This window comes from Armigeres subalbatus, chromosome 1 (genome assembly GCF_024139115.2).
Source record: "Armigeres subalbatus isolate Guangzhou_Male chromosome 1, GZ_Asu_2, whole genome shotgun sequence".
Lineage (NCBI taxonomy): Eukaryota > Metazoa > Arthropoda > Insecta > Diptera > Culicidae > Armigeres > Armigeres subalbatus.
This window is the reverse complement of record NC_085139.1, coordinates 307,614,992-307,638,173: the sequence shown is the minus strand read 5'-3', so window position 1 is coordinate 307,638,173 and position 23,182 is coordinate 307,614,992. Positions and strand designations below refer to the sequence as shown.

The following is a 23,182-nucleotide window of genomic DNA, read 5'->3' as shown; positions in this document are numbered from 1 at the left end:
CTATCTATCTATCTATCTATCTATCTATCTATCTATCTATCTATTGTATTACTTCTCATATAAAACTCGTCCCTGTGTGAAAATAAAATAATTGGATATGTTTATACTCTAAGAAAACTACCAATAAAGATTCCCTAACTTGCTCGTCTATGAATCTGGTCCTTCTATTTAAACTTAGAAATCACCCTGTCACATATCAAAACCTCTGAAAAGCATTATAAACAATAGATTAGCAATTGACTTCTCCCACAACACTTGCTGACCCGTGCGATCGATGACGATCGCAATCAAATCGCAGCTCAGCCAACCGATCCCATTCCTTTCATGATCACACCAGCTCGCATCCATTTTGCGGTCGCGTCGTTCGCCCTTCGCGCTTCCAATTGTTTTACCGTTTGTGAACCATTTAGTCGTTAAGTGTTAGTTTGCATGAATTCTATTAAAATCTTACCGATATTTGATTTATTACTTTAGTTGTGATAGCCTCCATGCTTTTGGATTAATATCTCGATCGCGGAGCGATCTTTAGTTAGTTTGATATTTTCCATTGTACAACGCCGCGAGTGTTGAAAAATGTTTTGTGAATTGTGACCTTGACTTGTAACGGTATTTTTCTACGTTTTATTCGATTGATTTCTAATCTATAACTTTGTTTAGAAAAGATCGTTAACTCGAGGGTAAGTTTTACGACCGCCACGTGTGTGCGTGTTAACCCGCCTTAAATGCGGAGACAATCGACAACACCCACAGATCCTAACCTTAGACGCTTACGTTGCAGGGCAGTACTATTATTGGGCGCGATCATGCTACGATCCAATGCGATCGTACTGCTGCTGATCGTCGTTGGCATCGTTATCGACGTTGGAAGCGTGGAAGCCGCGAGCCGTAAGTCCTCGAGCGGTCGTGTGGCTAAAGCACCGGCATGCGGTGAAAACGAATACCGCTGCGATAATGGGGCTTGTATTCCGGATGTGAATCACTGCAACGGCGTCAAGGACTGCACCGACGGGAGCGACGAGGTTGGGTGTGGTGAGTGGAAGAATTTTTTTATTGCACTGTTTTTATATGTAGATAGTGGGAAGTATAGAGGCTTGACACACGAAGCGCCATTATATTATTTTAAGATAGTTTTTTGATGAGTGGTAAATTTAGCTGACAACCTTTATAGAAGCTCCAGACTCAGGTTTAGTTTCTAAGGATTCCAGTCAGGATACTTTCAAGAATCGCGTAATCGTTCAATTTTAAAAATGTTTACATGTCCAGAACTGTCGTCGCTAGTCCTGATATATCTCCCATGAGTCCCGAACCCAAAAAAATAATAAAAGGATCTAGCCCACATTTTTCAAATTTGGTTTTAAAATATAAATAATTTTCAAATACGCATGCGAAGTAAACTTGTTGATCTATTTATAGTTAATTATGTTAAATTTATTAAAAAAGTGAAAAAGGGATTCAAAAAATGAATTTTGATGTCTTCCACTTGCTTTATGAAAATTTATAAAATTTATGATTCTTATTACCTTAGATATTGCATACACAAGTAAGTATATTGGATATTTTCAAATTACGTACTATTCAACGATTTATCTCAGGAATTATGTTTTCTGATAAGCCCAGTAATTTCGTTTTTATGAGAGCCAGGCCAGTAAGCAAGTTTCCACAAGAGTTCTATAAAAAAAATAACAGGGGGAATGAAATTCCAGAAGATTTCTAAAAAAAAATCTTCCAAGGAATTCATAGAAATTTCTGAATGAATTTCCTGTAAAATTTCCTAAGAAATTCTCAGTTATTTTCGGAGAAATGCTTACCGACGAATTGTGGAGGAATGTCCACAGGAATTTACGACGGAATTTTCACAAAAAATAACGAATGAATTCCCGAAGCAATTTCTTATTTCCATTTTCCATATTAATTTCTGATGGAATTCAGAAATAATTTAGAGCATTTTCAGGTGGCATTTCCAGTGGTACAGTCCTACGGATTTTCAAAAGAATTTCCGTAAGAAAGGAAAATTGATTTTAGTGAAATGAATAAGTTTGTAGGAAACAACATATAGCTAAATCATGCTAAGTTTAAAATGACTAACCAAATGGGTACCTATAAAGTAAATCTAAACTAATTTCCCGCAGAATATAAAAAAAAGACGTTGTGAACATTCAGAACATTATCTTATAGAAACTCGAAGCAATTTCCTGAGAAGAAAATTATGTGAAATTTTAGAAAAAATATCGTGCAATATCAAAAGAATTTCCCGTGGAACATCAGAAGTGATGCTAATGTTTTCCTCATTTTTGATTAACATGCTGTTCTGATCATCAGATGACAAATAGATCTACGCTATCTGATAATTGCAACAACTCGTCTGATAATTTTTTTTTTATTGCATCTTGAAGCACAAGCTAGTGAAGTAATTAATTAGAAATGTTCGATACCGATCAACATCTTCTAGACTGACCATTCCCAGAACTACATACAAACTTTGGTTTTCGATTGAAAAGCCGCGTTGGAACAGAGCTTTGCAATCCAAAATCAAAGTTTGTATGGTGTCCTGGAGATGTTTGCTCTGTTCTGGTCTGTTTTGAAAAATCTCATTAATTTCTTTCCCGGACCACGCTTCAAGACGCAACCGAAAATTAACTGAAATTTGGATCCCTTATAATCGATAGTGAAGAATTTTTTTAAGCGTTTAACGACTTTCGTTTTAGATTTCAAAGCCGTGTTCTATTCATCGATCATAAGGGATCCTAAGCTTCAGTTAATTTTTGGTTGCATCTTGGAGCGCGGTCCGGGAAAGAAATCAATGAGATTTTTCAAAACAAACCAGAACAGAACAACATTTCCAGGACACCATACAAACTTTGATTTTGGATTGCAAAGCTCTGTTCCAACGCGGTTTTTCTATAGAAAACCAAAGTTTGTATGTAGTTCTGGGAATAGTCAGTCTAGAAGATGTTGATCGGTATCGAACATTCCTAATTAATTACTTCACTAGCTTGTGCTTCAAGATGCAATAAAAAATCAAAGTTTGGGGTCCCTAATAAGCATAGTAGAAGCATGTACGAGGCATTGAAGACGCCCTTTTTTTCAAGTCGATATACGGATCTGTAAAGTTACAATCATGTGATAGTAATAATTGGGATAGTACCCGGATAGAGGTGAATAACAAACAAATAACATAATAATAACAAATTTTGCTATTATATCAGATTTAGTTATTCTTATGTTATTCATAAATAACATAAAATAGCATCCCAACTACAAGTTTTGTTATAATAGTAAGATTAGTTATTTATAAGGTAACCCGGGGCAAGTGGGACCCAAAAAAACGCTAGTTCAGCAAAATCGTTAACGCATACTTAGAAAACAGGGTATTTCAGGACATTAACCACGGATACATCATTATATGCTTCCGTTGTTGAAGTGTAGACGTGTTGTAATCCATTTATACAGTTACAAAAATATTGGTAGTGACATAAATAAATTTACCTGTGGGACCCACTTATCCCTTCAAACGGGGCAAGTGGGACCTATTCTGCTTTATACTGTCTAACGAAACTGATTTGAAGAATGTAGATATAATGTTTATGTAATTTCTGAGCCGTAGTATTTCAGATCATGGATGGAGGTTTATTGCTTGTCGGACTTTTGTTTTTGCAAAAAGAAAGGGATTACAATGTTAGCAAATATAAAAACAAGACAACAGCCGGCTTACTGTTAAATTTGCCATTGTCTGGCTTTCCATTAGCTTTCTTTTTTACACATTTGTTAGATGGAAGAGATGAGCAAATCTTTGTTTACTTTCCGAATGAATGTTTCTCTGTTTAGAACACAAATTATTACATAAATTAGAACTTCAAAAGGAACGCTTTTATTCAGGCGATGCACAGTGTTGTAAATTTGTAATAGAACGAAATGGCCAATTTATGTCTTAAGCACTTTATTTATCTGAAAATCTGTTAATTTAATGCGATGTTTAAAAATAACAAAATACAAGAAAAAACCTGTTGATCTATTGTAGAATAAATAGATTGTCTGCACTGTAAACGGAAAAATTCGCATAGTTATAACCATTGCTCTTTTCCATGAGGAAGACAATTTCCAGAAAGTAAAATACACATTTGGTAAATCAACTGTACACTACTTCTTAACAACGAAACCAACGATATCAACTGCATTTGATTCACATCCATATGGTATATGAGTGTCGAAGTTATTTTTCACTAGAAAACAGTCTAAAAACAGGTAAAATGCATCTATCGAAAATGTTTTTCAAATATGTCCCACTTGCCCCATGTATGTTAAAACTTAAAGGCAAGTGAAAATTTCAGATTTTGACTTTAATCATAACTTTTAAATCGTTTTCGATGTCACACAATTAATTAATTGCTCAAAATATTCGCTTGCCACATCAATGATGAGTTTAGAAACGACTATTTTTTTGGAGATTCATTGAATTCAAATAAAAGTAATAGATTTTATCGGTAGTTTAAAGTCATGATTAAACATTACCATTAGTATGGTGCCGCAAATGGTTTTGATTCCAATTTTTTTTTGTGTCAGGCGAATTCGTTGATAATTCTGCTTCATCTTTCTAGAACATTGTGACCATTAAAAACGTTTACCGATTAATCGGCAGCCATAGTACCCACTTATCCCGTATTTTCACTTGCCCCGGGGTACCTTATGTTATTGTAAAAAAGAGCAGAACAACAAATGAAGAACATATTTTGAAATCATAGCAATTTTTCTTATTCACTTACCATTTGCATTTTTAACATATCAATAATAACTAATTTTGATATTTTCTTTTATTAAAATATTTTGCTATTGGTTTGTTGTTATAATAGCAAAAAGAGTTATTTATGAATTATTTGCTAGAGCAATGTCTGTTATTATTTTTGCTATTTTAGCAACTATATCAAACAAACTAATATCAGATTTTGCTATTCAGTTATTCATATATTAATAGCCAAATTTGATATTATTTTGCACTTGTCATAAGACGAGTTTGTACAATCCCTTTGAATTCCATCACTTAATTGTATCTTGACAAATACGTATTTCGACCTCAACAGTAGTGTCTCGTATTTGACTCGACTACGAGACACTGAAGACGGCCTTACTGTTGAGGTCGAAATACGTATCTGTCAAGATACAATTAAGTGGTGGAATTCAATGGGATTGTACGAACGCGTCTTCCCGGGTAGAAAAAAACAGCAAAATAATATCAAATTTTACTATTAATATATGAATAACTGAATAGCAAAATCTGATATTAGTTTGTTTGATATAGTTGCTAAAATAGCAAAAATAATAACAGGCATTGCTCTAGCGAATAACTCATAATCAACTCATTTTGCTATTATAATAACAAACCAATAGCAAAAAATTTGAAGAAAAGAAAATATCATAATCAGTTTTTAATGATATGCTGAAAATGCAATTGATAAATGAATAACAAACTTTGCTATGATTGCAAAATTTGTTCTTCATTTGTTATTCTGCTCTTTCTTACAATAACATATAAATAACTAATTTTACTATTATAACAAAACTTGTAGTTGGGATGCTATTTTATGCTATTTATGAATAACATAAGAATAACTAAATATGACATCATAGCAAAATTTGTTATTATTATGTTATTTGTTTGTTATTCACCTCTACCCGGGTTATGACAAGTGAAGACATTCCACTAAAAAGCTCAAAATAATTTTTTTAACAATTATTTTGCTGTTTTCTTCTACCCGGGTACTAACTCATCTTATGACAAATAATCCCGCTTCAAAAGTTTAAAATTACTGTACGGCCTTTGATGGTATGCACGCTGGAAACAAATGATCTAGAACAGCGGTTCTCAAACTTTTTCTTGAGAGGTACCCCTTTTGCATTAATTGAGGTACCCCCTCTTGAAAGTAGGCTTCCAAGCCTTTTGAAAGAATGATTCCGAGCCCTTTGAAGGGAGGCTTCCGAGCCTCTTGAACGGAGCTTCTGAATCTCTCGAAAGTAGGCTTCCGCAGCTCTTGATAAGAGGCATCTTAGTCTCTTGTAAAGAGGCTTTCGAGTCTCTTGAATGGCGGCTTTCGAGCCACTTAGAAGAAGGCTTCCTTTGCATCTTGAAAGGACGCTTCTGAGCCTATTGATAGAAGAATTCCGGGCTGTTCGGCCACATTGAGAGTTGACTTAAAGTAAATGTCAACTTCTCTCCACGAACAGCCTAGATAGCCGTGTGGTGTCGGAGGCTGGTTATCTGGCTAAGACTAACATTACGGATTGCCTCTTCCAGTGGTAAAAGTCCACCATACAGGTGACCCCTATCGGTGTGATGCGGCTTTATGCTTACCGTGCCTACGAATGAATGTTTAGGGGGGTCTAATAAGAACCTAACCGCAAACGGAGCCTGTGAAGCACCAGGGCCCCCTTCACAGTATTTAGCCCTCGCTGCGCTAACCGGAGCTATGACGTAGTTGACTTTTTGCTTCTCCGAGATAATCGGCTACTCTTATTCAATCTCAACGTGAGGTTAAATAAGAGTGGGGTTATGAATATGTGTTTTACTTAGTTTTTCAACAAACTGTCACCTATATGGATTCGCATTATGCGTTTTTCACAGTGCACTCTGTGTTTCATCTTTGACGTTCGTTCATTGTTACGCCTCCGAGCCTCTTGAAAGGAGGCTTCCGAGCCTCTTGAAAGGAGGCTTCCGAGCCTCTTGAAAGGAGGCTTCCGAGCCTCTTGAAAGGAGGCTTCCGAGCCTCTTGAAAGGAGGCTTCCGAGCCTCTTGAAAGGAGGCTTCTGAGCCTCTTGAAAGGAGGCTTCTGAGCCTCTTGAAAGGAGGCTTCCGACCCTCTTGAAAGGAGGCTTCCGAGCCTCTTGAAAGGAGGCTTCCGAGCATCTTGAAAGGAGGCTTCCGAGCCTCTTGAAAGGAGGCTTCCGAGCATCTTGAAAGGAGGCTTCCGAGCCTCTTGAAAGGAGGCTTCCGAGCCTCTTGAAAGGAGCCCTAGTAGCACAGTTCAGTTCGATTTGGTTGCAGCAACTCCAATGTGACTTGATTTGGTCGCATATGAGTCACTGTGACTGTTATGTGACAAGTGTGCTACTCGGGAGGCTTCCGAGCCTCTTGAAAGGAGGCTTCCGAGCCTCTTGAAAGGAGGCTTCCGAGCCTCTTGAAAGGAGGCTTCCGAGCCTCTTGAAAGGAGGCTTCCGAGCCTCTTGAAAGGAGGCTTCCGAGCCTCTTGAAAGGAGGCTTCCGAGCCTCTTCAAAGGAGGCTTCCGAGCCTCTTCAAAGGAGGCTTCCGAGCCTCTTCAAAGGAGGCTTCCGAGCCTCTTCAAAGGAGGCTTCCGAGCCTCTTCAAAGGAGGCTTCCGAGCCTCTTCAAAGGAGGCTTCCGAGCCTCTTGAAAGGAGGCTTCCGAGCCTCTTGAAAGGAGGCTTCCGAGCCTCTTGAAAGGAGGCTTCCGAGCCTCTTGAAAGGAGGCTTCCAAGCCTCTTGAAAGGAGGCTTCCAAGCCTCTTGAAAGGAGGCTTCAGAGCCTCTTGAAAGAAGGCTTCCGAGCCTCTTCAAAGGAGGCTTCCGAGCCTCTTGAAAGGAGGCTTCCGAGCCTCTTGAAAGGAGGCTTCTGAGCCTCTTGAAAGGAGGCTTCTGAGCCTCTCCAAAGGAGGCTTCCTGAGCTCTTGAAAGGAGGCTTCCGAGCCTCTTGAAAGGAGGCTCTGAGCCTCTTGAAAGGAGGCTTCTGAGCCTCTTGAAAGGAGGCTTCTGAGCCTCTTGAAAGGAGGCTTCTGAGCCTCTTGAAAGGAGGCTTCCTGAGCCTCTTGAAAGGAGGCTTCTGAGCCTCTTGAAAGGAGGCTTCTGAGCCTCTTGAAAGGAGGCTTCCTGAGCCTCTTGAAAGGAGGCTTCTGAGCCTCTTGAAAGGAGGCTTCTGAGCCTCTTGAAAGGAGGCTTCTGAGCCTCTTGAAAGGAGGCTCTGAGCCTCTTGAAAGGAGGCTTCTGAGCCTCTTGAAAGGAGGCCTGAGCCTCTTGAAACGAGGCTTCCGAGCCTCTTGAAAGGAGGCTTCTGAGCCTCTTGAAAGGAGGCTTCCGAGCCTCTTGAAAGGAGGCTTCTGAGCCTCTTGAAAGGAGGCTTCTGAGCCTCTTGAAAGGAGGCTTCTGAGCCTCTTGAAAGGAGGCTTCTGAGCCTCTTGAAAGGAGGCTTCTGAGCCTCTTGAAAGGAGGCTTCTGAGCCTCTTGAAAGGAGGCTTCTGAGCCTCTTGAAAGGAGGCTTCTGAGCCTCTTAAAAGGAGGCTTCTGAGCCTCTTGAAAGGAGGCTTCTTAGCCTCTTGAAAGGAGGCTTCTTAGCCTCTTGAAAGGAGGCTGCTGAGCCTCTTGAAAGGAGGCTTCTGAGCCTCTTTAAAAAACGCTTCCTGAGCCTCTTGAAAGAAGGCTTCCTGAGCCTCTTGAAAGAAGGCTCTGAGCCTCTTGAAAGGAGGCTCCTGAGCCTCTTGAAAGGAGGCTTCCGAGCCTCTTGAAATGAGGCCTGAGCCTCATGAAAGGAGGCTCCGAGCCTCTTGAAAGGAGGCTCTGAGCCTCTTGAAAGGAGGCTTCTGAGCCTCTTGAAAGGAGGCTTCTGAGCCTCTTGAAAGGAGGCTTCTGAGCCTCTTGAAAGGAGGCTTGAGCCTCTTGAAAGGAGGCTTCTGAGCCTCTTGAAAGGAGGCTTCTGAGCCTCTTGAAAGGAGGCTTCTGAGCCTCTTGAAAGGAGGCCTGAGCCTCTTGAAAGGAGGCTTCTGAGCCTCTTGAAAGGAGGCTCTGAGCCTCTTGAAAGGCGGCTTCTGAGCCTCTTGAAAGGAGGCTTCCTGAGCCTCTTGAAAGGAGGCTTCTGAGCCTCTTGAAAGGAGGCTTCTGAGCCTCTTGAAAGGAGGCTTCCTGAGCCTCTTGAAAGGAGGCTTCTGAGCCTCTTGAAAGGAGGCTTCCGAGCCTCTTGAAAGGAGGCTTCCGAGCCTCTTGAAAGGAGGCTTCCGAGCCTCTTGAAAGGAGGCTTCCGAGCCTCTTGAAAGGAGGCTTCCGAGCCTCTTGGAAGGAGGCTTCCGAGCCTTTCTAAAGAAGGCTTCCGAGCCTCTTGAAAGGAGGATTCCGAACCTTTTGAATGAAGCATTCGAGCCTCTTGAAAGGAGCCTTTTGAAAAAAAAAAACCTTCCGAGCCTATTGAAATGAGGCTTCCGAGATTTTTGAAAAAAGGCTTCCGAGCTTCTTGAAAGGATCACTCCGAGCTTTTTGAAAAAAGGCTTCCGGCTCTCTTAAAACGAGGCATCTGGACTTCTTGCCAGGAGACACAGGCCTTTCGAACCTTTCGAAAGAAGACTTCTGAACATCTTGAAAGGAGGCATTCGTGCTGCTCTTAAGAAGGCTTCCGAAAAGCGTAGAAAGATACTTCTGAACCTCTTGCTTTTCTGAAAAAAAAAAAATAGGCCTACATGACTCTCAAACGAAGGCTTCCGAACCATTAGATTCTAGATTTTTGTTCAAAAGCATGTTTCTAACTGTTGATTATGTCACCTTTGGCGCGAATGAAACACCTATTGAAAGCAGCTTCTTGTGAGCAGCTTCAATGCTGTATATGAATAGATTTATTTTAACAAATTTGCATACAATATTACTTAAACTACTTACATTTTAGTGCACAAATCGCTATTTGCCAAAGGCAGGTTCGTTTTACACCAACTTTGAATTCATACTGATTTATTTTACCTTGAACAGTGTTGCCAGTTTCACAGAACTAATTACTACCCCAATACTAACATATTATTCCATATTTTGTTTGGATCAGGTTCATCATTGCATTGAAGATTTTTTAAATTTGCTCATTCGAAATTTGTCCGTTTGATCTGTTGTTCCGCAGCCCTTCATACGCTGTTCTAGTTGAGGAAAGCAGGGTTCAATTAGCTTTGATTTACTGATCGCCATGCATATTATGTAAAAAGGCAAAGTTTCAAAATAAAAAAAATCACGGTAATGAAAACTTTATCAATAAGCTCCGATTGGAATTGTAACACGTCCGCCATTATGCATTTTCATCCGAGGTACCCCCTAGGGCCAGTAGAGGTACCCCCAGGGGTACATGTACCCCAGGTTGAGAACCGCTGATCTAGAACATCCTCTTCGGGCATATTTGCATCGTAAATCATATCTTTCGAACACATCGGCATGATGAGATGCTAATGGTTTAACCAGATGTAGTTGACTACCAACGATATGAACTCCAAAATAATTTGGAGCGCCTGTAACATTTGGGTAGAGCAAAACTGAATTGTAAATAATACTCTCGGACAGTGTTGTCCTACACTCTGTGCAACAAATTCTGCTCTTTGATTTTACTCCATCTAAACGATTTTATAATCTTAATAAAGTAAGTGTAACCATTGACGAATACATAGACGGAGGGGTGGCCATTTTTCCGGGCACCACTATATACCCCTGGGGAGTGACGGATTACAATTATTACAATCACTCGACCATTGAGAAGCCCCTCAATTCGAATCACGTCAGTTTGACAACAGTTGTCATTTCCATTTTTGTTTACCTCCTGTTTCTGATTCAAAAATCAATGAATCGAGACGAGTTTGTCGATTTGAGTGCAGTTATGGTGAAACAATAATAATAAAGCCTAAAACATGGATGATGATGATTATTCTGGACGATGAGATGCACCGGTGAATTAGCTCAGCAGCGGCAACAACAACAGCTAGGGGTCTACAATCCGGGTCCATCCATGATCATCACGGTGGAAACCAATGTTCTGAAGCCGAAACAAGAAACACAACAACAGCGGTACACTCGAGGTCAGGGAGTGAAACGTACCAGCAATGGCGCTAAAGTGGTACCCACCAAGAAAATTCATCCTCGAGCGTTTCCCGAAGTGAAGCAATTGGATTAACGGAGGAGGAGGATGGCTGCGGTTGTGTCGTTAGACGTTGATGGGATCGACACGGACGACGCGCCGGAGGGGTAAGAGTAGCAGCTGGTGAAGCATGAGCAAGAGTACTACAATGTTGAACCGCTGGAGTCAGATGTTTGGAACGACTTGATAACGGGGTCAATCAAGAGATTCTTAATCTGCTTGAGTTGTCGGACCTCAAGGACCACATTGTGGACGCACGACGGAAATACACGATGACATTTATTCAATATGAATAATTGATTATATTTACGGAGATACATTTGCATAACTTGGGGACTCGCATTGCTGCCCACACTACCGTAATGTGTAATAAATTACCGTAATGATTACGAATACATACCTATTTTAAGATAACTTCAAAACGAACTTTTATTGAGAGGCCCGAAGATCCATATTGTTACACATCAATCGACTAAGTGGCTAAGTTGCTTGATTGGTTGATTGCTTGTTGATTGATTGATTGGTATGGTAGCTAGCTTGAATGGTTGAATAATTTACTGGTTGATTGATTGGTTGTGGTTATTTAGTTGATTGGTTGATTAGTTGGTCGGCTGGTTAGTTGATAAGTTGTTTTGTTGATTGCTTGGTTAATTAGTTGGTTGGTTGCTTGATTGCTTGGTAGATTGGTCCAATCAATCAATCAACCAACAATGAAGCAACCATCCAATCAACCATTTTACCAACTAACAAATCAAGCAGCAACCAACCAACCCATCAACCAAATAACTAACCAATCAAGTAACCTAGCAATCAACTTATTAACCAACCAACCAAGAAACCAACAAAACAACTAATCAACTAACCAGCCGACCAACAATCAATCAACCAGTCAAGCAACCAACCAACCAACTATAAACCATTCAACAATTCTACCAACTAACAAATCAAGCAGCAACCAAACAATCAATCAATCATTCTACCAACTAACAAATCAAGCAACCAACCAATAATCAGGCAACCAACCAACTAATCTACCAATCAAGCAATCAACAAATCAACTAATCAACCCATCAAGCAACCGACCAATAATCAACCAACCAACCAATCAACTAATCAATCAACCAATCAAGCAACCAATCAACTGAATAATTAACTAGTCAACGATTCCAGCAACCAACCAATCAAGCAAGCCACCAATCAACTAATCAAGCAACCAACTAATCAGCCATTCAAGCAACCAACAAAACAACTAATCAACTAACCAGCCGACCAACCAATCAATCAACCAGTCAAACAACCAATCAACCAAATAACCAACCAATCAAGCAACCAACCAACTATGAAGCAACCAACCATTCAACAGTTCTACCAACCAACAAATCAAGCAGCAACCAACCAAATAATCATTCTACTAACCAACAATCAACCAACCAACCAATCAAGCAACCAATCAACTAAATAACCAATCAATCAATCAACAAACAATGATGCACAATGGCGGGCATAGAAAAGCTTTCAATTAATAACTGAGGAAATGCTAATAGAATACTAAGTTGAAAAGCTAGGCCAAGTTCCAGTTGGAATGTAGAGCCATTGAAGAAGAAGAAGAAGAAGAAGAAGAAGAAGAAGAAGAAGAAGAAGAAGAAGAGGAACCAGTCAAGCGACCTATCAATCAAATAACCAACCAATCAACCAAATAACAAAACAACTAATCAACTAACCAGCCGACCAACAATCAATCAACCAGTCAAGCAACCAACCTACTATCAACCATTCAACAGTTCTACCAACTAACAAAACAAGCAGCAATCAATCAATCATTCTACCAACTAACAAATCAAGCAACCAGCCAACTAATCTACCAATCAAGCAATCAACAAAACAACTAATCAACCCATCAAGCAACCGACCATCAATCAACCAACCAACCAATCAAGCAACCAATCAACTAAATAACCAATCAATCAACCAACAAACAATGAGCAAACAACCAACCAACTATTAAACTGATCCAAAATTATTTATCAGATCGCTCACTGCGGGTAAACTATCAGAATTCTACATATTTAGGACTTCTGCTAGATCAAAAATTAACTTTTAAAAATCACAAATATATTAAGTGTCTATATCCACTTATAAACAGAAAGTCAAAACTTTGTCTTAAGAACAAACTTTTGATTTACAAACAAATTTTTAGACCAGCCATGTTGTATGCTGTGCCAATATGGACTAGTTGCTGCAATACCAGAAAGAAGGCACTTCAGAGGATTGTTCCTCCTCGGACCACCACGATTACCAGATGGTCTTCCTTCAGTCCCTCCTCGGTGAGGTTGTGACATGTTCGTTTCAACAATTCTGTCGAAAAATCGCATGGCGGGAATGAGTAGAGCACACCGGTTGCTTCCGTTTCTTTATTGAGTAAAGATATAACGCCGGCCGCTTCTTTCTGCTTCAGGTAGGACACGAGATTACGCAGTGGACGCGTCTGAACGCTGGCATCATCCGACGATGCTACCGATGACGTCGATCCCGGCAGGCCGAGGAAGATTGCGTGCGACGATGACGTCGATATGCGCTTCTGCACATCTTCCAACTTGGGTTGATCTAGGCGTAGTCGCTGAGTAATACGAAGGTGGTGTTTACCTTCCTCGTCCTTAATCAGGCTGTCCACTATTTCGTGGTCTCCGTCCGTTAGGTGCAACTTGACTGGGAATAGTGTTCATAATCAGCGCCCCTTGCCAGACTGTGGTAGATTTCCGTGCCACTTCTGGTAACGTTCTTGCATTCGATAACATGCCATTCCTACGAATCAGAATCAGCCGGACTGCGTCGCCTCGGTGAACGGGAGCGAGATCTATCGATTCCTGGTTCACGAACGACGAAAAAATCACGATGAAAACCGCCACGGAAACCACCACGTCCGCGGAATCCTCCACGGCCGCGGAACGGTCTTCCACCATAGCCGTACGATGAATTTTCCTCGTATGATGCACCGCCTTCCGGATATTCGTAGTCGGGGCCGCGACGATACTCACCACCTTCCTCAAAACCTCCACTGCTCTTTGAGAACGATGGTGTTGTTCCGTTATCAGCAAAATTGATACGAAGTATACGAAACGGAACACATCGGTGACGGGAATGAATTCCAGCAGGCGCGTGGTGAATTCATCACAGGCGAAATTTGAAGCTGCCGATACGAGAACGTTGGCTTTGGGTTGTAGTTTCCAAATTTGTAAAACTGCCTCTACGATAGTTGAAGTTTTTCCAGTACCGGGTGGTCCAAATAATATGTACGGAACAGGGAACGAAGTCCGATTCACGATATTTCGCACAGCAGACAGCTGCTCGTGATTTGTTGCGACATATTTGTTGAACCATTGAAAACTGTAAAACGCACTGTATTGCATCATTTGAGTTCGAACATTTTGTAACACAACTCACCTCTCGTATATGATCTTCTTTTCCATCGGTACCGGATACTGATTCAACGGCGGACAATGAATCGTTGGTTTCTTCAAAATTAGCTGCTCTTTCACGAAATGACTCAACACGGTCACTTGCAGGTGGTAAAGTTCCAATATTTCTGTCTTTGAGTCCGCCAGTCCAACCAATATCAGTCCGTAGCTTCTATCCAGCTCCGACAGCAGGCAACTGTCGAAGCAAAACTTTGAAACCGTACCCCAAGAAAGGCGCATCTCGCTTTCAATCAGCATCTTCATGTGACCGTCTGCCAGGTGGATGTAGGCCCTGCTGAGTCGCAACACCGAATGAGGTGACACGTTCCGCACGTACACCAACGTTCTGGCGTAATCGGGACGGTAGTCCAAACGCACGGCGAAACTCGGTTCCTCCAGAATGTAGTCATCAACCTGACGAATGAAACCAAATGTGCGCCCGTGTTTCGTCATGTGTTTGGCGAAACGGTCGTCATCTTTGCACTGTAACCGACCTAAATAGCAGTACAGCGGAATGTGACTCATCTGTTGGTAATCGCGGGAGAAGCTCCGAACGTGTCGCAGTTTGTATGGACGTTCTTTGCTCTTTGACGACGTTGTTTCAGCTTTATCGCACTTTGGCTGTAAGATATTTTTTGAGTTTAAGATGTTTGTGGAGATGAATAGATTGTTCACTCTGGCATTTCTGTTAGATAATCTTACCTTTTCGGTTGCGACCTTATCAATTTTCGATGATGAATTAGAAATCATGTTCACAGAAAAAAAATTGTTCTGAATTGAAGCACGCGTTGGAGTAATTTGATAGCCACAAAATCTCGGGTACTTATTCAAAAGGACGTATGTGACTTTGTAAACAAAGATGCAAACGTCGATTTGTCCAATCTGGTGGCACTCCCACGCAAACCAACACCACCAACAGGTAGCCGAAGGCTTCTCCTATAGGAGAAGCCTTCGGCTACATTTTGGTAATTTATTGGTTTGCGTGGGAGTGCCATCAGATTGGACAAATCGACATTTGAATCTTTGCTTGTAAAATCACATACGTCCTTTTGAATAAGTACTCGAGATTTATGTACGATGCAAAACCGAAACGACGTCGCAAGGTGAGGGAGAAAAACAAACAAACAAACTGTCAAAACGTCAAGAGGGGTAAGTCAGCGCTCGTAAAATATTTATGTATAATGTAATTCGTCACCCACGAGGGGTATTTTCTTCAAAATGAAGAAGAAGACATGGTGCCCGATTTTCTGATGGCTTTGTACCGGACATTTCGGTCTATGTATTCGTCAATGGTGTAACTAATAGAAGGATATTTGAATTTTCTAAATGTCATGTCAAACTATCAAAACAATGCACGCCAGAGCCACAAGGGCGCGCGCGCTGAAAATGCACTCCAGTGAAAACACTCTAGTGCAGAGGTTCCCAAACTTTTCGGATATGCGACCCACCTAGCAAAATCCCATATTCTTTGCGACCCACCAGGTACCAAGTACATGCATTTTAAGAAGGTGGATAAAAATAAGTTCACGTTACATTGATCAAATCATAATAATAAATTATGTCATACCCCTGTTATGTATTTTTCAAAATCTCAGCAAATTTTTAATCTAATTTGGGACGGAATTAAATTGGATTGGATTTGGATTCGGTTTGAATCATGAAAATGAAAATGAAATGAAAATGGATTTGGATTCGGTTTGAATCGAATTTGGGTTGGATTTGGTTTGTTGTATAATTTGGACTAGATTTGGATTGAATTTTGTATTGGATTTGGATTGGATTTGGAGTGAATTTGGATTGGATTTGCATTGTTGTTGGATTTTGATTGGATTTGGTTTGGATTGGATTTGAAATGAATTTGGATTGGAACTTAATTGTAGTTGGATTAGATTTGGATTGATTGATTCTATTTCTCAGTGTCTGCCTCTTGTGGGCCAAAATAAGCCTAAAAGTATGAATCATAATTAATCTTTCGCGACCCACCATTGATCAGCCCACGACCCCCCTGGGGGTCGCGACCCACAGTTTGGGAAACCATGCTCTAGTGTATTTTCAGTGCGTGCGCACCACAACATATACTTATCCGTCTCCGTAACGCCAAATGGCAAATGAGCCTTCCAAATAAATGCAAGATAAAAAAAATTCTTTGCAAATTCCTCTAGTAACTTCTTCGGAAATTCCTTCAGACATTCCAAGAGAAACTCTTCCAGAAATTCCTTTGAACCTTCGGAAATTTATTGTAAAAAAATATTTTGGAATTCCTTTGAGGAATTCTTCGAGAATACCTTTTGAAATTCTGTTAAAAAGTCCTTTGAAAAATCAATTCGGAATTCTTTTAGCAAAACTCCTTTAAATTCCATTTTTTTGAAGATCCCTTCAGGTTTCCCGTAAGCAATTCCTTCAATAATCCATTCGGGGATTTCTTCGGAGACTCCTCCAGGAATTCTCATTCACTCAGGGATAATGTAGACAATTACGCTAATAATTCCTATGGACACTCCATTATTGATTCCTTAGAAAATTCCTACAGAAATTCCTTTGAAAAATCCTTAGTATTTTTTTATATATTCTAGAATTTTTTTTCTAATGAATTCTCAAAACATTTTATGAAGCAATTTCTAACTGATTCCATTAGATTTCTATAGAACTTGCTTGGATTTTTTGCGGCAATTCTTTGGAGATGGCGAAACGTTTTTTTTTTCATAGAACGGAACATAAATGAGGGGGTTGGAAGCAGAGGGAGGTACGTGTCATTTTTGTCAAATTTGAGTTGACTTCCGTAATCTGAAAAGTGACGTATACGCCATTTTCCAAAAATAGTGTTAACGAGCTAGTAGTACTCATCAAGCTCATTACCTCAAAAATTGAAAACATGCATGTTGTAATTAGGCACGCCTACTAAGTTTATTTTTTTTATATTCATTAATACCTATTATTGTTTCAAATATTGCTATTGATCGAAAGACCCTTTTTTCTCGCAGATTACTTTCTCTGCAAGAAACCAATGTGGTACCGCTGCAAGCACGACAACAGCTGCATCAGTGCGTCGTTCCTGTGCGACAAGCACGACGACTGCCCCCGCGGAGACGACGAGGAAAACTGCGACAACTACGAAGTGCCGCACGTCCCGGTCCCGTGCAGCAAGTTCGAGTTCACCTGCTCGGACAAAATGTGCATCCCGCTGGACCTGGTGTGCGACGGTGTGTCCCATTGCCTCGATGGATCGGACGAGACGATCGGCTGCGCGAACATCGAGAGCAAGTGCAAGGGGTTTCTGTGCAAGAACAAGCACTGCATCAAGAGCCACGATTGGGTGTGCGACGGAATCGATGATTGTGGGGACGGATCGGATGAGGAGAATTGTTTCGCTGGATGTGATCTGGAGCATGGCAAGTTTGAGTGTGCGGACAACAACACGTGTTTGGATCTGAAGCAGGTTTGCGATGGGAAGGATGATTGCGGCGATCATAGCGATGAGGGAGGATCGTGCAACTCGAAAGATTGCGATACGATGAGGTGTCCAGAGGGCTGTCAGGCTACGCCACACGGAGCGGTTTGTCTTTGTAAACCGGGTTTCAAATACAACAGGAAGAATAAGTTCTGCGAGGATATCAACGAGTGCGAACGCTACGGCCTGTGCTCGCAGGGTTGTGAGAACACGCCGGGATCGTTCCGGTGCACGTGCGTCAACAAATTTAAACTGAAGGACGATTCAAGAACTTGCGAACTGGATGGTAAATATTTCGATATGGCAATTGATGAATCTGTGACATAATGAATCTTTTTTTCGCAGATTCCACGGAACCGCTTCTTCTGTACACAACACAAAAGTCCATCGGGGGGCTCCATTTGGATACCAAGCATCAATACTACGTAATGAAGGATCTATCGCAGGTCATCGGTGTGAGCTACGATGGTAATCACGTCTACTGGACGGACATCTCGTTTAAAACTGAATCCATCGAACGATCGCTACAAGACGGCAGTAAACGGGAGCTGCTGCTTACCTCCGGTTTGGCTTCACCCGAAGATCTGGAAGTGGATTGGCTTACCGGAAACATCTACTTCAGCGATAGCGGTCACATGATGATCGCCGTTTGCTCCAACAACGGAGTGCACTGCACCATACTGATCCAGGATTCGCTGCATAAGCCGAGGGGAATCGCTCTGATGCCTCAGAATGGAACCCTGTTCTACTCGGATTGGGGAGACGACGCCATGATCGGAACTGCCAACATGGACGGCCGAAATAAAAAGGTGTTAATCGATCAGGATGTCCACTGGCCGAATGGGCTGAGTCTGGATTGGCCCAACGGACGCCTCTACTGGGTGGATGCCAAGCTGAAGAAGATCGAGAGTATCAAAGTGGACGGAACTAACCGGGTAACGGTGTTGGCCGATGTACTGAAGCATCCCTTCTCGATCTCCGTGTTCAACGATCGTCTCTACTGGTCCGATTGGGACACGAAGAGTATCCAGTCGTGTGAAAAGTTTAATGGAAAAGATCGTAAGATCGACGTTCATGATCGACAAATTTTCGGTAAGTATGATACGGATATTGTTACGAAGATAATTTTTAATAAGTAAACTCTTTTTTCCAGACGTCCACATCTATCATTCGAGTATGCAACCAAAGGGAGATCATGCTTGCTTGGGAACCTTCTGCTCTCACCTCTGCCTTCTGACAGCAAACGACAGCTACAGCTGCGCCTGTCCCTACGGTATGAGCTTGAAAGCGGACATGCATTCCTGTCGTGAAACGGTAAAACGTCAGTATCTGTTACTGGGAATCTCCAACTACCTGGTCAAGCTGGAAACTCAAACCTTCGGTCGCCACGAATCTTCCCAAGCCGATGCCTATCAAATCTTCTTCCACAGAATGGCATTTAACTCGATCACAGGGGAAATCTTCGTCGCCGATAATCGACAGAAGGCGATCTTTACCGTCGATCCCAAAACTAAATCGTCACAGAAGCTGATTACTAGCGGCATTGGAAACGTCTCCGCACTTGCTTTCGGTAATTGAAAACATTTTCAGCCTAAATAGCTTTTGTTTGATAACATAACCAAACTTTTGACAGACTTTCTCGGCAATAACCTCTACTGGGCGGACAGCGACAGATCAACGGTCGAACTCTTCTCTCTCCAAACACGCCATCGGGCTATCGTTCAGCATTATCTCGGCCAAGACATTCCGGTCGGTCTTGCGATCGTTTCGGAGATGGGAAAAATGTTCATTGCCCTGCGCTCTCAGCTCCCTTCGCCACACACCCACATTGACCAACTGGACATGACCGGTCGAGGGCCTCATCTGCATGTCATTGAGGAACGACTCAGCGGCAACGGTTCGTTCAACTTCGTCGTTGATCGCGATCTGCGATCGGTCTACTGGAACGACATGGGCTACAGCAAGATTGAGTTCTCCAGCTACGAAGGCGACACGCGGCACCTGTTCCGGGAATATCTGCGACTACCAGTCTCCATTGCTCTCGTCGGCGACAGCATCTTCTGGACGTGCTACCGATCCAAGCGTCTCTACTGGTCCGATAAGCACAACCTCGGCGTTACCAAGAAGATCAACATCGATAAGCCACCCTATGGAGCGTTTTCCGACGAAATCGTACTGCTCGGAAGCCAATCCTTACAGCGGTACGATCACCCTTGCATGAAGCAGAATGGAGGCTGCTCACACATCTGCGTGCCCGCTGGAATGTACAGTACGGCATGTGTCTGTCCGACGGGAATGATCTTCAGCACACCGAAGAATACGACCTGCATCGATGCGATCGATTGTGAGTTCAAGTGCACCAGCGGCGAATGTTTAACCATCAGCAAGCGCTGCAATGGCAACAAAGACTGCGCGGATGGATCGGACGAGAAGGGATGCGACGAGCCGGGACAGGCGAAGCCGTTGCGTTGTCAATACGACGAGTTCATGTGTGCGGACAAGAGCAAGTGCATCGAGCAGACGCGACGGTGCGATGAACACGTGGACTGCGGCGATGGGTCTGATGAGCTGAAATGCGAAGGGTACAATCGAAGCAGCGCGTGTCATGCACATCAACATGCCTGCCCGGATGGGATGTGTATCGATGCGAATGCACTGTGCGATAAATTCCCGGACTGTTTGGATGGGTCGGATGAGGTAGGCTGCACGGATTTGAATAACGAGAAGAGCAATGCAACGACTTGCGGTCCCATGATGTACCGATGCAACACGGGACAGTGCATACCAAGGTGGTGGGAGTGCGATGGGAATCCGGATTGTACGGACGGGTCGGATGAGCATGATAAATGTCTGAAGAAGAGTGAATGTCTGCCAGGTTTCACCAAGTGTGCGCTGGGGCATTGTATTGAAGATCGGTTGGTTTGCGACGGGAACAACGACTGCGGAGATAATTCGGATGAGATGAATTGTAAAGTTGAGCTGGAGCCTTGCGTCGGTCTGGAGGACGAGAATCCGACTAAATTTTTGTGTCACCGATCCGGGAAGTGCTTGGACATTGCGGTGCGTTGCAATGGGACTGCGGAATGTCCGGAAGGGGAAGACGAAGCGAGGTGCAGCAACTGTGGGTTGCACGAATTTCAATGCAAGAGTGGCAAATGTATTCGGAAGGAGTGGCGATGTGACAAAGAGGTGGACTGCGACGACGGCAGCGATGAAGTGGATTGCGTCAATGGAACGGCTCCAGATGCAATCGAAGTGCATGTGGCCTGTGGAGAAGGAACGTTTGAATGCAAGCCTGGAGTTTGCATAGAGATGAGTCAGGTTTGCAACGGAAAGAACGACTGCGATGATGGAAAGGATGAAGGGAAGGGTTGCGATGAAGCGTGCGCGAAGAGTCCATGCGAGCACAAGTGTATCAAAACGCCTACCGGAGCTATCTGCGAATGCCGCGATGGGTTTACTTTAGCGGGGAACAGGAAATCGTGCTTGGATGTGGATGAGTGTGCTGACGGTAAACCTTGCGCTCAGAGGTGTAGAAACACATTCGGCTCTTACCGCTGCTCGTGCAATCCTGGATTCATGCTCCGGTCTGACAAGATCTCCTGCAAAGCGGTGGGTCCAAGTCGATACGTTTTCTACACATCATACAACCAGATCCGCAAATTGGAGGTGAATCCCCCTTCGATCCGAATTTTTATTCAAGCCAACGAATCCCGAATCACTTCAATGGATGTCGATATACGCAGACAGATGCTCTACTTTACCGACGAATACAATCCAGTGATCTACGAACACGATATGGAACGCAACAGCACACACGTGCTGTATAACGTTGGCCATCCGGAGCATCTGGCCGTGGATTGGGTAACAGGAAATCTCTATTTCTACGATCGATCCGAACCTTCCATCAAAGTATGTTCAATCGTACGTCAACGTTGCTCCCGTATCATAACCTTCACCTCGCAAGTCTTCGTAAAAGCCGTGGTCGTTGATCCAGTGAATCGGATCCTGTTCTACTCCCTCATGCATTTTTGGATTTTCGAAGTTCCACACTCGATCATCTACCGGGCGGACATGACCGGCCAAAATCAAGTGGTGATCACCAAGGATGTATCGCACGTGACTTCCCTACAGGTGGACACGGAAAACCAGCTGCTCTACATTGCCGACATCAGCTCGCGAACAATCAAGGCGCTAGACTACGAAGGCAAACATCTGCGAACGATCATCGAGAAGCAAAACCTCGCCGTCAGCCGCCCGATAGGAATCACAATATTTGAGAACCAAGCCCTAATCCTCAACATGGCGTCATCCACGGTAGGGCAATGCAAGCTCTATGGAAACTTTGAATGCCGCCTGCTGGAGTTGAACGTTCACAATTCGGACCAGCTGCTGATCGTCCAGGAATCGCGCCAACCCGAAGCAGAGAATGTTTGCGATACGAGCAAGATCAACTGCAGTCATGTGTGTGTACCCGGAGAGAACGGGACAGGAATGTGCATCTGTCATAACGGCGAACACATACGAGAAACCGACATCTGCCCACAGAATTCAGATGTGATGACTCCTATGGTCAAAACGCATCTTGGTGAGCCCGCGCCAAGCAATCACGACTCATCCGAACAGTCCTCAACAGCATCGACAGTTGCCAACGTATTCCTGGCACTGTTTATCCTAGTCTTGATCGGCGGAGCTGCCGGTTACATCTACCGGCGTCGTTTCCAGCACAAGTTCGATATCGGAATGCACTTTCACAACCCCGAACTGAGCACAGCCGATGCGGCAGAAGTCAAAATGTTTCAAAAAGTACCGCGGCTGCACCAGACCACCACGCACAACGAGCTAACGCTGGAGACGCCCCCTCACGGTCCGCCGGGCTCAGGGGAGGCAAGTTCCAGCGAGTCGCTCCGGCAGCACAACGTCACCAGCACCGCCCTGGAGCTGGAAAACATGTCCGACGTGGACTCGATGGCGGACGCGTATGACTGCAGGGATGACCCCCTGCAGCGGTTAATATTGTGATTAATGTGCGCCTTCTCTGGTTTTGGTTACTTTGTTGGTAGTAAGTAACCTTGAAACCTCTTAATTGTAATTGTTAGATGTTAGATGTTTAAAGGAAAACATTAGTAATTTGTAACAAATATAGCTGTCCATTGTTGAAAATCAACTACGTGTATTTTCGTCATGATTGGACCTGCCCCTGAAATGTATTCCGCATGCATAACACGCAACACCGGAGACGAGCCAGCCTCGGGCTAAAAGTCTCCTTAATAAAGACACAAAAAAAAAAAAAAAAAAAAATAACACGCAACATCCATTATCACAGCAAATCGTACATTTTCCACTACAGTCACGCACGCCCACCGTAAACGTGTCATCCGCTTCCTCCCATATTCTGCGCCGCTGACCC

General features: G+C 42.9%; 2 protein-coding genes across 2 annotated transcripts; one reads left to right on the top strand and one right to left on the bottom strand.

The window, feature by feature from the left end:
• The first annotated feature begins 331 nt into the window (after nucleotides 1-331).
• LOC134207891 (putative vitellogenin receptor) lies at nucleotides 332-22,939 on the top strand. Its single transcript, XM_062683910.1, has 6 exons — nucleotides 332-677; nucleotides 779-1,029; nucleotides 17,306-18,058; nucleotides 18,118-18,864; nucleotides 18,926-19,342; nucleotides 19,406-22,939. The coding sequence occupies exons 2-6, from the start codon at nucleotides 804-806 to the stop codon at nucleotides 22,792-22,794; spliced, it is 5,532 nt and encodes a 1,843-aa protein (XP_062539894.1). The 5' UTR covers nucleotides 332-677; nucleotides 779-803; the 3' UTR covers nucleotides 22,795-22,939.
• Nucleotides 13,024-15,132, bottom strand: LOC134217571 (uncharacterized). The gene is made up of 3 exons (XM_062696356.1): nucleotides 15,027-15,132; nucleotides 14,311-14,945; nucleotides 13,024-14,253 (listed from the first exon to the last, which is right to left on the bottom strand). The coding sequence occupies exons 1-3, from the start codon at nucleotides 15,072-15,074 to the stop codon at nucleotides 13,524-13,526; spliced, it is 1,413 nt and encodes a 470-aa protein (XP_062552340.1). The 5' UTR covers nucleotides 15,075-15,132; the 3' UTR covers nucleotides 13,024-13,523.
• Nucleotides 22,940-23,182: the final 243 nt, after the last annotated feature.